At 41.3% G+C, this 13,741-nt stretch overlaps 1 protein-coding gene across 1 annotated transcript; it reads right to left on the bottom strand.

Moving 5' to 3' along the window:
- Positions 1-1,051: 1,051 nt before the first annotated feature.
- On the bottom strand, positions 1,052-12,177 carry NAA20 (N-alpha-acetyltransferase 20, NatB catalytic subunit). The gene is made up of 6 exons (XM_087818893.1): positions 12,109-12,177; positions 9,353-9,377; positions 8,468-8,558; positions 7,660-7,795; positions 2,226-2,371; positions 1,052-1,733 (listed from the first exon to the last, which is right to left on the bottom strand). The coding sequence occupies exons 1-6, from the start codon at positions 12,159-12,161 to the stop codon at positions 1,648-1,650; spliced, it is 537 nt and encodes a 178-aa protein (XP_087675019.1). The 5' UTR covers positions 12,162-12,177; the 3' UTR covers positions 1,052-1,647.
- Positions 12,178-13,741: the final 1,564 nt, after the last annotated feature.

Below are 13,741 nucleotides of genomic sequence, written 5' to 3'. Positions count from 1 at the left end.
TCATGCAGAACCACCTGAAATCTAGCTGAGCAGGAATCCTACAACCAGGAAATTAGAGGAAGCACAACCAGACCGGTAGGAGGGGCGGGGACGTGGGGCAGGATGGGGGAAGTGGCTGGTCCCACGCCCAGGTGAGGGGTTTAAAATCCGGAGGGGTACCTTGACTATGGAGGTTTCCCGGAGGAGGAGGTCCCAGCCTAGGGCTCCCAGGCCTGGAAGAGACGTCCCCACACCTCCGGGCTGTGAAACCAGCGGGGACTGTCTCTGAAGGTCGCGGAGGCTGCGGGAGCCCCAGCGGCTCCTCTAAAGGGCCCGGCGCGGCCTCACTCGGACGCTCCTTCTGAGCCCAGCGCCGGGAGCAGCCGGAAAGGACCCGGGACACTCGGGGAGGAACTAACCTGCCTGAAGTCGGGGCGAGAGCTGGCGGGGCGGCTTCCTCCCAGGCAGAGGGGCTGGCGGAGGCCACTGCTTTGAGCCCTCCCCGCAGAGCCAGCTGGCAGGCTCCGCACGTCTCCAACAACCTGGCTCCCACTATTCACCCCGCCAGCTGATTCCCTGAGAGCCCGCCCCTCCCCACTTGCAGGCTCATCCACGCCATTTCCACTGGCCTCTCAGCCTCATGCTTCGGGCTTTCCTGAGATCTCTCCCACAAGCAGCAGCTGGCCTCAGCGGGCCCCATGCCTCTCGATAAGCGGCCCCAGGCCGGGCACTGGCAGCAGCCTGCGTGGGCTCATAGCTGGGCCTCTCCGGGGCACCTCCAAGCCCAGCACAAGCAGCAGCCATCTGCAGGATGCTCTGTAGCTCATGCTGGGGGCCCAGGGAGGCCCCAAGACAGTGCACCCGGTGGTCAGCTTCAACCACACCTGAGTACAACCCTACCACACCCACGAGGGACACGCTCAAGCGGTGGACTCACTGAGCACCAAAGCCCCACTGAAGCAAATCCTTCCCCTTTAAATAAACCTCAGCATCCTCTTATATTTTGAAAGGCAGGATTTAAGCAAAGTATTTATGAGACAAAACAAAGAAAGGATCTAGGACTAACAGTAAGTAAACAAGTAACTGGAAAGAATTTATTTTGAAATAAGGAAGCTTAAGTATGCTGGACAGGGATTGTTTCAAGTATGCACTTAAAAAATGTTATATATAAATAAAAAATTTAATTAAGAGAGACAACATATCCTAAATGATGCTTTCTCAATCTTTAGTTTTACAAACTTCCAGAAAACATTTGTAGCATCAACAGTGCACTTTATTATACATCTCAGATTTAATATTTCATATATGCTTTTAAAGCTTCACTCAATAATTCAATACAAAATAAAGAATATATGCCGCAGTGGTTCTCAGGCATAGAATTTAGGAGAAGATTCGGGCAAGTTTTTTTCCCTAGCATATAGTGAATATTATGAACCGTGATAGTAGAATGTTTCCTTCTGATTTAGCTGCCTTTCTGATTGAATTTTATTACAGTGGACAGCTTTAGTAGGTATGAGGTTGCTAACTGTAAACAATGAATTTAAAACATTTTCTTGATGTCTTTAAGACCTAAATGAGTACTTTTCTCTACTAGAGCTCTAATATCTAATGAAAATAATATTGTCCATAAAATATCTGGAGCATCAGCCTAAGAACCACTGCCCATGGTTATTCAATGTCTTCAGGCCTCACAGGATGGGGTAATGGTATGATGGATTTCTTCTCAGTGTCCCTGGAAAGTGCTTTCCTCATATCTGTTAGGAAGCAAAGTTTAATGTAAGTTAAGTACCCAAATTTCAAAACATTTTATATCAAATTTAAAGTATATAGGCAAAGTTTCCATAAGAAGTTTTGTCCCTTCTCCACACTTTCACCAGATTCTAAGAGAAATGCCTTCATATAAGTGAGACTCAATCACAAGTAACCAGATGCTATCCAAAGTGCAACTGCGATTCAGCTCTTCATACAAATGTGCTTTTGACAAAAATTTTAGTAAAATAACATGCTTGTAACACAGTAAGACAATAACTGACAGTAATTAGCCACTGGCTAGTTAATATAAGCTAACTAGTGGTAGATTCATAAAGGCAGGTTAAAGGAAATTTCATTACAAATTGAATTTAAAATATTAAGTCCAACAAAAATCATTCTTTTACGTTTATTAAAATAATTGAATATTTCTGTCTGTAGAACGAGTGTAAATATTCGGCTTTCCCCTGGGGATTCTGCCAGAGAAGAGAGCTTACCGTAAGCATCCTCGTCGGGCTCCCCGTTGCTGGCTGAATAGTACTCTATGACCGTCCTGTACACACTGTAGCCCAACTGCTTGTACATGTTGACCGCAACTTGGTTAGATACTCTTACAAAGAGATCAACAAAAAATCCACCTTTTCTTTAATTTTTTTAAAAAAAGAAAAATGTTAGAATGTAAGAAACCATAGAAAATAATACATATATTTTAAAAAGCAATACTTCCTTTTACTTAGTTTGACTACTACTCATAGAATGGTAGTAATAGGACCTGGCAGATGAACACATCATAAATCAATTTTTTAAAAATATTGCTGAGGGATAACAATTTCACTGTATAAAAATGACTGCATGCTAATATTTCAAACCCTATAATACATATTTTCTTAAAATACAAATTTTAAAAAGCATTTGTTTTTTTACCACAATTCTGCTAACTGGCTCAGAAAAATTACTGTGTACTTTATGTAATAGTAATTGACATGCTCATTTTACCAGGTAGTCAGAATACTTTCACTCATTGGTCACAGCCTTGAAGACCTCAGGTCCCTGTGGTCAGTGACAGCCCCTCCTTTACCCACAGGTCTCCATGTCCTGACTCTTGTAATCATTAGCTCCTTCCTTTTTGCTGTAGACCTGCCACCTATTAAGAGTTTAGTTCCTCCTGTTCATGAATCTTACATAAACGGAAACATGCTTTATGTCTTCCTTAGTGACATGCCTCTCCCGGCCAGTGCTGTGCGCGTCAGCCTGGGGTGGCTGGCGCTCGCCCATCGGCATTGTTCAGCAGCCCGCTGCAGGATGCACTACAAACTGTCCGTGGTCCCACAGGTAAACAGTTCCTGTTTCTACTATTACAAAGTCTGCTGCAATGAAGATTTCTGTTCTGTCTCACGGTGTGATGTCTAGTCTACAGCTAGGAGTGTCATTGCTGGCTCACGGGGGACGCACATCTTCAACGTGAGTAGATAATGTTTCTCAGCCTGCCTGCACCACGGCACACTCCCGCAGAAGGGGGCAGACTCCAGGAGCACAGTGCCAAGGCTGGTATGATGGCATCTCGGGGTATTAATTGGCATTTGGGACTCCTAACAGGGCTGATATATTTTTGCTGGCCATTGAGAGTTCTTGTTCTGGAGACCCTCTGGTCTCACACCATTTTCTTTTTCTCCCCCACGCTAGTTCGCTATGGATTCTGGATATTCGACACTGTAAAGGATGTTACAAATCCTTTCCCGGTCTGCATATGTTTTTCCATTTCGTGGACTTTCTCATTATCTTTATGTATCTCTTGATGAACCCAGTTACTTCACTTCAAGGAACTTGAATATATGAGCCTTTCCTTTACAGCAGCATTTCTTATGGCTTGTTTCAGTAGTTCTTTCCTACCTGGAGGTCAGGGAGACACTCTCTTATATTAACTTCAAAGGGCTTTTTAATTTTGCTTTTCACTTCTAGGTTTTTAATAAATCTGGAATTGATTTGTATATAGTAAGATGGTAATCAGGGAAAAAATGTCCCACATGGATATCCAATTGTGCCACCAACTCTACTGAAAAGTGTGTCCTTTCAACACTCAAGACAACTGCCTCCTCTGAGCTATGAAAAAGTCCACGAATTCCTGGATCTGCTTCTCAGATTCTGTTCCACTGCTCTTGACAACTAACCCAGGCCTAGCACACAGTCTTACTCATTACAGCTTGATATATGAAGGGAAAAATCCACCCATTTTGTTTTCAGGAATATAGTGTCTCTTTTAGGCTCTTATCATTCCCCTCTAAGTTTCAGAATCAACAAAAAATACCTGAGATTTTTTTTTACTGCAATTACATTGGTTCTTTGAACCAATTACCAGTTTACTGTATCAATTCCTCTATGCCAAAGTGGTAGTTTATCTCTCCATTGAGAGGTCATCTTTAATGTCTCTCAATAAAGTTTTATAAACTTCAGAAATCTTGTGGCTTTTGTTAGATTTTTCCTAAGGGCTTAATGCATTCTGATGCCACTGCAAATGGCATCTTTTTCTAATTTTATCATTTATATAGAAATGCAATTGAAACTTATACTGATTTTATATACAAAAACTATGCTTAACTTTCAGTCTAAACTAGCAATTTTCAACCATTATGCCATGGCTCACTGGTGTACTGGCAATAATTTTTAAAACATGCAATACCTCACTATTTTAGTCAGGGGCACTGACCTCTTTTCCCTTAGACTGTCAAAAAAATGACAACCAGCACAATAGCCCTCCAGTGTGAATGAATCAAAATTAAACCTATTTTTTTTGTCAGATCAGCAAAAATATATTTTTTGGTATGCCGCAGAATTTTAGTGATTAGTTTATGTGCCATGAGATAAAAAAGGTTGAAAGTTGCTGGTCTAAACATTTACTTGTAGATTCCTATGGGCTTCCTATCTACACAATCTTATCTGTGCAAAGTAAGTTTGTTTCTTCTCAATCCTCTTATCTTTTATTTTTCTTGGTTTACTGGTACTGTCTAGTTTTCCAGTATATTACTGAAGAGGGGCTGACTATAGATATCTTTTGTCTTGTCCCAGATTTTAAAAGGAAAGCATGCAATGTTACTATAGGTTTTTTGTAGATATTTTTTTCAGTTTAAGGAAGTTCTCCTCTTCTATTTCCTAGCTTGATCAAGATTTGATCAAGATTTAATCAAGAATGAATACTGAATTTCATCAGAGCATTTTCTGCATTTACTGAGATAATAATTTACAGATTTTCCAATGTTAAAACCACCTTCCCCTGGAACAGCATCCTCTTTATGAACTGCTGAATCCATTTTACTAAGATTTTTCTGGGATTTCTGTATCTATAATGAGATTTCCCTCAAATTTTCCTTCCTAATATTTCTTGTCAGATTTTATCAAGGTTATCCCAGCCTTAAAAAAAAAAAGATGAAAAATGTCCCTTCTCTGTGTAAAACTGATTACAGCAATTATTTCTTAAATAGAATGATAAAATTTTGCCAGAAAAGCCATAGTTTTCTATGTGGAAAGATTTTTGGCTACTGACTGAAATTCTTTAAGTCAGGTCAGCTCACAACCTATTTTTGTATTGCTCTCAGGCTAAGAATGGCTTTTTACAATTTTGAAGGATTGTTTAAATGTATGTGTGTGCGCGCGGGCGACTGTAATAGAGACCTTAGACAGCCCACAAAGCCAAAATATTTACTATCTGGCCCAGAAAAAATTTGTTGACCCCTGTTCTATACCCTTAATCAATTTCTGTCTGATATCATATCAATTAGAAAGATGCATGTTCAAACCTCCCATTACGATGATGATTTGTCTATTTCTCCATGTAATTTTGCCAAGTGTTGCATTTTTTACTTTGAATCTATGTCACTGGGTACATACAATTATTATTACATCTTCCTGATTGATTAAATCTTTTATCAATATGTAATGACTCTTTTTAAGCTGGTAATTACTGAACTATAATGTGACAGTTGTTCATTTAAGTGTACCAACTATCTTTTGGTTAGAATTTACGTAATTTAAAAAATTTACTTTCAATCTTTCTGTGTCTTTAATCTTTACACATATTTCCTGTAAAAAGAATAGAGTCCTGACAGTCTCCTTTTTTTCCCCAATTTTAAATTTTATTTCATAATACCACATAAGATCTTAATAAACTGTAAATGTACAATACATTATTGCTGACTACAGGTACAATATTGTGTAGCAGACTCTAGAGCTTATTCATGGTGCTTAACTGAAACTTCATGTTTGCTGATTAGCAACTGCCCACTTCCCCCTCCTCCAGCCCTTGGCCACCACCATTCCACTCTCTGATTCTATGAATTTAATTATTTTAGATACCTCATGTAAGTGGGATCATGCAGTATTTTGTCTTTCTGTGACTGGCTTATTTCACTTAGCATAATGTTCTCAAGTCTTTGTCTTTTAATTGGACTCATTAGTCCATTAACATTTACTGTTGTAATTACAGACAATATTTAGATTCACAGTTACCATCTTATTTAATGCTTATTTATTCTGTCACTTTAATTTCCTTTTTTTTCTTCTTATGAAGTGATTTCTGTCATTCTATTTTTCTCTACTTGTTTTGAAGTTATATACTGTTTCTATTTTTAATGTATACATTTAAAAATACATGTATATATGCATGGATGGATCTGGTATACACACACACACACCCATACAAATAAAGATCACTTAAATCTTAGGTATTCTTAAGGACTAGAGGTGATTCCTTTTTCAGCTAACACTATTTCCTCTCTTCTCTGAATGAGCTCGAGCTCTTCTTGCCACCAACTTGGCTAGGAGCACTTTCAAGCCATGGTTACTGCTTTAAAACTTACCTTTATTAAGTCCACTAATTAAGTACAAAGCCTCAAGTGCTTCTCAGTAGCTATTTCCTTTCCTGGATACCTCTAAGCATTTAGAGTAAAGGAAAAAAGGCAGCTTGACAACTAGTTAAACTCACACACACATCTCTTATCACTTCTAGAATGGGCTGGCAGGAGGGGTCCTATCTTTAAATTATCACATTAATCTCACATAATGAGGATGTTTTATATATACAACAGGTGTTTATTAAAAAGCCATAATGTTGGCAGTTCCCAAAACTGCTCCAGGGCACCCCAAGAAGCCCAAAACTCAGAGATGCTGTAGGATATTTCAAATGTTAAGGGAAAACACAGGCAAACCTTACATATCCGACACTAGCAAACTACTAGTTTGATGTAGTTAAAAAATACAACATTACATCATGTTACATTCCTTTGATTACAATATCTTTATGAATCCAGGTTTGGGGCAGTTCCTATGTTAAAAAAAAAAAGTGCCACATGAAAACCGAAGTGAAATTGGAATGCAGGTGGTTGTGTCGATCCATTTCCAGGGTTAGAGAAGCCATACAATACCCAACAGGTACAAATATCTTATTAGTTGATAGCCACAATTATTTAACAATGAAATAAAAATATTTTTCTTTCAATTTGTTTATTTTTTTTCTAAATAGCTACTAGGCTGTTAAGCCATAAATACTTATTAATCAGCTAGGGAATAAATGCTTAAGATTAAACTGTTTCCTTTTGCCAAGGGGCACTATAAACAGAGGATTTCAGAATATCTCCCATCATGGCAAAAACATTAAAAAAACCTTGAGGGGTAGTCTTTAATTCCACCAAGTACCCAGCTTGTGGCAGGTCACTTATTTTGCTTTAATTTCCTCAGTGGCAAAATAGGGACCATAATACCATTCTAAATATGTGACAAAATTGTTGTGAAGACTGCTGGGGGCTAAACATGAAATTCCTGTAAACTGTAATGCATTATATTTATTCAGCCTGAAGAAAAAAAAAGTCTTATAAGTGTTCACAAAGAGAAAAATCAAATAGTCAGGGTTCACGAATCATTATTAGAAAAGCAGGATCTCACCTTTCTGAAATCTCCTCTAATAACTCCATAAGTTTTGCAGCCAAACCAAGGCGTCGAAATTCTGGGGCAACAGACAGAGCTGTGACGTGCCCGTGCCATTCCTCCCTAGCAACTGAGCCTTCTGCTTTACCCATAACTGCCAACAAAAGATTGCATTCATTAATGAACACATGGGTTTACAAATAAATACAGAATTACTGTTGGTACATTTTTATAATAAATAAAACTAATGACAGAGTTTTAATTTTTAAATCCTACTTAAAGTCATCTACCTAATGGTTAATAGTGCTTTTATTTGAATTTCACTTGTAAATGCCATACTAAATTAGAAAGTTTTTTTTAAAGGAATGATATACTAAAAACATAACTGATTTTGAACATAGAACCAGAATATGTATTTTTTAAAAGATCTACATTTCACATGGGTATTTATGTGTGTGGGTAAGTGTGAATGTATACATAACTGAGACAATCCACAGCTGAGTTTTGTTAGTAATGCTACTCAACGAAGATGCTACAATCCTGTATTATGTACCAAATAAACTATGTAGAAACTTAACATATAGATTGAAAGATCCAAGAAGACTGAGACTGTGTTTGTTTGGTTCACTGTTGTATCACCTGGGCCTAGCACAATGCCTACAACATAGAAGTGATGGATCAGTATGTTGTCTAGTGGTTGAAAAGGAAATAAAATTATAGACATCTTGATTATGCGGTTTCAATTCTTTATCAATCTAAATCAGTTGAAACCTGTATTAAAATCTTAACTACCTATCCAAAACAGTACTAGTGGTATTATACTTACTATAGCCCATTAACTCTCCGCCAGGTGCCTCTGCAACGATGAAATACTCTGGCCAATGGGCGAGGTACTGTAAGTAAAAAGGAATCCCATACTAGAGTCTTGTTAAGGAGTATGAAAAGTGATGGGCAGTAACAAGTTCTTCATAAAGGGATAGTTTAAAGAAATTTTTCTTTAAAAAGTATGTTGTAACTTTATCCCCAGCTCTATATATTCATGTTTTCTATAATCATATCATTATGTGAATATTTAGGTTAGCAATAACTTTAATAATTGACCTGAACATACCACCTCAAGTGTCAATGGACAGTGCACCAACTAACAGAAAGCGGAGAACCAGGACTTACTGTATCTAAATCTCCGCACAAGTACTCATCCTCACCAGATATTCTTATTTGTTTACAATCTGTCTCCCCTTAGACTATGAGTAATCTCTCCATCCCTGGCACTTCGAACATGGATGCTCAGTAGGTTTATTTTTCCATAATTGCACTGGAAAACTAATGACTGGTTTCTACTTTCGCTTCAGCTATGAGACTGTGAACATAACTTTAAGTACTTCCTACTTGTCTTTTATTTGGTAAATTATGAACTGGTGTAAATTTGTACAGTTCATGTATACCGATTGTGGCAAAGTTATACAGATTTCTATATTTTTGGATGAGAAATTTTTCTTTTCTCTATAATAAATTATTTCCTATTTTAGAAAAAGAAACAAAAGACAACTCCTGTTCCCAGTTGTTTATTTAAATTGCTTTCGATGTTGCTTACGATGTTTCCTGACTTACAAGTTTTAAAGTTTTTCAGTACTTGTCTATTTTCTCCCTTTGTTTCTCTATTTTCCTCACTCTTAGTAAGCCTTCATTTAACTTTTTTAAAAAAGGATACAGTTTCTGTAAGTGGATCCAAGTTACTGAAAGAAATGAGAAATGTCAGTAGTAAGCAGTATTTACAAAACCGGTTTAAATAAGCTCACTAAAACTAAAAATATGCACAAAGAAATGAAAACATGCTAAATCCACTTTAAAACCAATGTTAGGGCTAAGGAAGATGGTTTAAATTACCTAATGGCCATATTGCATAGTTATAGTTGCAAAATTGTTTTTATTGTGGTGAGAACTTTTAAGGTCTACTCTCTCAGCAACTTTTAAATATGCAATACAGTATTATTAATTATACTCACCATATTATCCATTACATGCCCATGACTTATTTATTTTATAACTGGAAGTTTTGTACCTTTTTACTCCCTTCACCCATTTCACATGAATAACTTAAAACAATTTGTGTGCAACCACAAAGACCCCCAAATAGCCAAAGTAATCCTGAGAAAATTAACAAAGCTAGAGGTATCAGACGCCCAGACTTCGAACTATACTACAAAGCTATAATGGCAGAAAAACAGACACATAGACCAATGGAACAGAATTAAGAGTCCAGAAATAACACAACACATATATGGGCAACTAATTTTTGACAAAGGAGCCAAGAATATACAATGGAAAAAGGAAATGGTGTTGGGAAAACTGGACAGCCATATGAAAAAGAATGAAACTAGACTATCTTATATCATACACAAAATTAATTCAAAATGGATTAAAGATCTGAATGTAAGTCCTGAAATAATAAAATACAAAGAAGACGACATAGGCACTAAACTTATGGCCATTGGTCTCAGAAGTGCTTTTGTGAACTTGATCCCAAATGCAAGTGAAATAAAGCAAAAATAAATGGGACTACATTAAACTAAAAACTTCTGCAAAGCAAAAGAAACCATCAACAAAACAAAAAGGCAACCAACCAAATGGGAGAAGACATAAAGAACTCATAAAACTTAACAAAAAAAAAAAAATCCAATAAAAAATGGGCAGAGGGCCTGAACAGACCCTTTTCCAAGGACAACATCACTGGTTACTAGGGAGATGCAAATTAAAACCCCAATAAGCTATCACCTCACACCTGCGAGAATGGCCGGCCGGGATCAAAAATACAAGGAATGTATGTGGGATGTAGAGAAAGGAGACCCTCTTGTACTGTGAGGCTTAAATGTTATTTCCAGCGCCAGCTGCTTTGGCTCAGGGGTTAGAGTGTTGGTCCAGGGTTCTGGCCACCCCTCAGTCGCAGGCTTGGCCCAGGTCTGCACTGGTGTGGGAGGCAACCAGTTCATGTGTCTTTCTCACATCGATGTTTGTTTTTCTTTCTTTCTCTCTCCCCCTCTCTCCTTCCCTCCCTTCCACTCTCTCTGAAAAGCCATGGAAAAAATATCGTCAGGTGAGGATTAAAAAGAAAAGTTATTTCAGTGCCAGCGCTGAGAACTGCCACAGCTCAACACAAACTGCCTTAGTTATGGGGCTTCAAGGGGGGGGATACACACACAACACAGTAACAGGGGACCTAAGAAAATTCTTCCAATAGGATCAAGCGTGAACCCCTCAATGATGGAGTAAAAGTCGTTTCACCATTTTCTCTCTAGCTACTGAGTTACAGAAACCCACCACTAGAGTCCCACTCATCTCCAAGTTGCCTGGCTTGTCTGGACACACCTGCGAAGCTTTCTCATCTTAACACCCCCTTCCTTCTCCAGAACTTCTTCCTCAGCATTATCAACATTCTGTCCATCCTTCAAACATCAACTGCGATTAGTGGGTGGGTGGATGGGGGATGGATGGATGGATGGATGGATGGATGGATGGATGGATGGATGGATGATGGATGGATGGGTGATGGATGGATGGGTGATGGATGGATGACGATCGGACGGATGGATGATGGATGATGGATGATGGATGGATGATGGATGGATGGATGGATGGATGGATGGATGGATGGATGGATGGATGGATGGATGGGTGATGGATGATGGGTGATGGATGGATGTGGGATTGGTAGAAAGGTGAGTGGATGGATAGATGGACAGATATGTAATGGAGCCGACGGAGCAAAATGTTAACTGAAGAATTCAGCTGATGTGTCTGTACAGGTGTTCACCGTAAAGTTGTCAACTCTTTAAATGTTCGTAAGTTCAAAAAAAACACACAAAACACGTTTTGTTTAGGGGAAAAAAGGGCACCTGCGAGTCACATATCCTGACAAATGGGACTGAAAGAAACTGCAACAAATGGGCCTCCGCCAGCACGGGCCCTCGCCCTGACCCCGCACAGCAGACGGAAGCCGTCCAGGCCGGGAGCGCCGCCCCGGTGACAGGCACGCACCAACCCGAGCGGGCGGCGAGGGCGTGACCGCCGCGGCAAGTCGCTCCTGTGCAGGTTAACCGGTCCCCCCAGGGGGGCTACCAGCCACTGCCCTCCGACGGCCTCTGCTGCGGGTACTACGGGGTGCCCAGGGCAAGGGGAGGAAGCCGAGTCCCTGGCCCGCAGGCGGCTGGGCCGGCGCCGGCCGTGGGCTCAGGGCCCGCCCCGCGCAGCCTGACAGCCGCCAGGAGAGCAGCGGGCGGCGGGATGAAGTTTGAGAGCCGCGGCCAAGGTGCGCAGGCCAGTCGGTGCGTCCCCCGGGCCCCGGCCCCGGCTCCGCCCCCGGCCGCCCCCAGGGAGACACCAGCGGCGGCCGGGCGGGGGTGACTCCTCGGACCCCGGCCCGGGCGAGGGAGCCGCCACCAGCGCCCGCCCAGCGCGCGTCTCACTCACATGTTGTTGAAGCGGAACAGGTCGTCGCACGTGAAGGCCCGGAGCGTCGTCATCACGCCCCCGCCGCCGCCTCCGGAGCCGGCTCGCCGAGACCCCGTCCGCCCCGCCGGAAGTCTCCCAGCGCAGGGGGCGGGGCGGGGCACTTCTTCCGGGCCACCAGTTGCTCGGCAACCGCGCAGCGACGCCGCTCCCCCTAGCGGCGGGTCGGGAATTGCCAGGCCCCCTCTGTCGGGGCGAGGGGGGCTCGTCCCTCAGTCCCTGGACACCCCTGCAGGGGAGAGGCCGGAAGAAGTGGGCGATGCGACCACCTAGGAAGGAGGCACGAAGCTGCCGGGATTGGGGAACCCAAGCAGAAGAGCGGGGTTCAGGGTCGCTTGGGTGCCCCTTGGTAAATAAGGAAGGAAGCGGGCAGGCATGGAAGGGTTCAAGGTCCAGGGGGTCCCGTCCCAGTGATGCGAACCCAGTAGGGGATCTCAAATTTTCTAACACCACGTTTAAAAACAAAAAAAGGAAGGTGAAACTAATTTCATAATATATTTTATTTTACCCAGTATATTCAAAATATTATCATTTCATATGTAATCAACAGAAAAACCATTAATAGAATGTTTTACTTCTTTTTTTAATATGTGTCTTTGAAATCATGTGTGTATTTTACATTTGCAACATATTTCAATCCGGGAGCTAAACCATCCTAAGAAACGCTTGTTCTGACCCTGGCCAGTGTGGCTCAGTTGGTTGAGCATCATTCTGTGCACCCAGAGATCTGGGGTTCGATTCCCTGCCAGGGCACATGCCCAGGTGGCAGAGGGCTCAGTCCCCAGCAGAGGGTGCACCGCACCCAATGGATGTTTCTCTCCCACATGGATGTTTCTCTTTCTCTCTCCCTCCCTCTTCTTTCCTCTCTCTCTGAAAAAAACAACAAACATTTTTTAAAAACGGAAATTCTGTAAAATTTATACATAAAATGTATGGTTAAAAAATAGATTCTCATGCGCAAATGGTTCCAATCACACTGGGTTTTTAAATAACTGAGTGAACACCAGTTTTCAATTTTATATTTAAAGTAAAGTTAAAAATTTCGTTCGTCAGTGGCACTATTGAGTCCTGGTCACATTTCCAGGACTCAATAGCCCCATGGGTAGAGACTGCCACCAAGTTGAGAGGCTGAGAAAGGAGCATGTTCTACCCATTCTTGGAGGTTCTTTCTTCTCACCCCCCTTTCTCAGTAACTCCTGAGGTTGCTTTGAAAGACAGGTTGCACAAGTCAAACCAACCCAAAGGACTCCTCAAGAAGAAATTTAAATTCCAAGGCCCTTAAATCTTTAATGCCCCGGCGCCCAAGCTGGTTCATAGAAATATCTTCAGCAGACTGACCCCTGCCCAGACGTGTGGCCCAGGCACTGAAGGAGGAGAGAAAACAGATAGTTAAATAAGTAGGTAGGCTCATAAGAAGGATCTCCCAAGGTCCAAGATCAGCTCCACACATTGTTTTCAAAACCTGAACAATTTGGGCATGTGAGTGTAAACGTGTAAAAGCTCCTGGGACTCACAAACTCATGTCCGCAGTACCACAAATGCACCAGGAGGGCAGAATGTGACATTAGCACCTCAGCTTCTACCTGCCAGGTGT

Source organism: Miniopterus natalensis, chromosome 7, assembly GCF_054644295.1.
Source record: "Miniopterus natalensis isolate mMinNat1 chromosome 7, mMinNat1.hap1, whole genome shotgun sequence".
NCBI classification, from domain to species: Eukaryota; Metazoa; Chordata; class Mammalia; order Chiroptera; family Miniopteridae; genus Miniopterus; species Miniopterus natalensis.
This window is presented reverse-complemented; position numbering and strand designations above follow the sequence as displayed.